The 1,484-nt window shown below is 52.2% G+C and overlaps 1 protein-coding gene across 1 annotated transcript; it reads left to right on the top strand.

The window, feature by feature from the left end:
- The first annotated feature begins 245 nt into the window (after positions 1-245).
- LOC124141825 (flocculation protein FLO11-like) lies at positions 246-1,220 on the top strand. Its single transcript, XM_046509978.2, has 2 exons — positions 246-352; positions 386-1,220. The coding sequence occupies exons 1-2, from the start codon at positions 246-248 to the stop codon at positions 1,218-1,220; spliced, it is 942 nt and encodes a 313-aa protein (XP_046365934.2).
- The last annotated feature ends 264 nt before the right edge of the window (positions 1,221-1,484 follow it).

Genomic DNA, 1,484 nt, shown 5'->3' with positions numbered 1-1,484 from the left:
CCAGGAACAGTCAAGAAAAGCCATGACCCACCAAGGAACTGCCAGGAACCAGCCACGACCCAACCAGGAACAGTCAGGAACAAGCCAGGAGCCAACCTGGAACAGTCAAGAACAAGCCATGACCCAACCAGGAAATGTCAGGAACCAGCCACCACAAAACCAGGAACAGACAGGAACCAGCCACCACAAAACCAGGAACAGTCAAGAAAAGCCATGACCCAACCAGGAAATGTCAGGAACCAGCCATGACCCAACCAGAAACAGTCAGGAACCAGCCACCACCCAACCAGGAACAGTCAAGAAAAGCCATGACCCAACCAGGAACAGTCTGGAACCAGCCACGACCCAACCAGTAACAGTCAGGAACCAGCCACGACCCAACCAGGAAATGCCAGGAACAAGCCACGACCCAAACAGGAACAGTCAGGAACCAGCCAGAATCCAACCAGGAAAAGTCAGGAACAAGCCACGACCCAACCAGGAACAGTCAGGAACCAGCCATGATCCAACCAGGAACCAGCCACAAACCAGCCAAGAGCCAATCAGGAACAGTCAGGAACAAGCCACGAGCCAACCAGGAACAGTCAGGAACAAGCCAGGAGCCAACCAGGAACCAGCCAAGAGCCAGCCAGGAACAGTCAGGAACCAGCCAAGAGCCAGCCAGGAAATGCCAGGAACAAGCCAAGAGCCAGCCAGGAAATGCCAGGAACAAGCCAGGAGCCAACCAGGAACCAGCCAGGAACCAACCAAGAGCCAGCCAGGAACCAGCCAAGAGCCAGCCAGGAACCAGCCAAGAGCCAGCCAGGAAATGCCAGGAACAAGCCAAGAGCCAGCCAGGAAATGCCAGGAACAAGCCAGGGGCCAACCAGGAACCAGCCAGGAACCAGCCAAGAGCCAGCCAGAAATGCCAGGAACAAGCCAGCCAGGAAATGCCAGGAACAAGCCAGGAGCCAACCAAGAGCCAGCCAGGAACCAGCCAGGAACCAGCCAAGAGCCAGCCAGGAACCAGCCAAGAGCCAGCCAGGAAATGCCAGGAACAAGCCAAGAGCCAGCCAGGAAATGCCAGGAACAAGCCAGGAGCCAACCAGGAACCAGCCAGGAACCAGCCAAGAGCCAGCCAGGAAATGCCAGGAACAAGCCAGGAGCCAACCAAGAGCCAGCCAGGAAACAGCCAGGAACCAGCCAAGAGCCAGCCAGGAAACAGCCAGCATGTCACGTAGTTCTTCACAATCAATATGCACATAAATGTGATGTAACTTATGTATGCCATACATGGATACAGCAAGTAGTAGCAACTTTAACTTACTCTCAAGTCACTATATCTTTGTGTAGACAAGAAAATATTTTTTGAACTTGCAAACATGAAACAGACCATAAATAAAATATCCCTTCCAGTGCAAATTTTTGCAGATATGAACCTATCATATGTGTTCATCTGGCATAACTTGGATCTACTTTCTTCACATTCATTGCAAATCTTTTAT

Source organism: Haliotis rufescens, unplaced genomic scaffold (assembly GCF_023055435.1).
Source record: "Haliotis rufescens isolate VD_foot unplaced genomic scaffold, xgHalRufe1.0.p SCAF_8, whole genome shotgun sequence".
Taxonomy (NCBI): Eukaryota; Metazoa; Mollusca; class Gastropoda; order Lepetellida; family Haliotidae; genus Haliotis; species Haliotis rufescens.
Note: the sequence above shows the minus strand (reverse complement) of the source record. Positions and strands in the feature narration are given on the sequence as shown.

Coding starts and splice junctions, on each gene's coding strand:
- LOC124141825 (XM_046509978.2), top strand. CDS start 246: ATGACCCAACCAGAAACAGTCAGGAACCAGCCACCACCCAACCAGGAA. Junction 353..385: donor AACCAGCCACGACCCAACCA/GTAACAGTCAGG, acceptor CGACCCAACCAG/GAAATGCCAGGAACAAGCCA.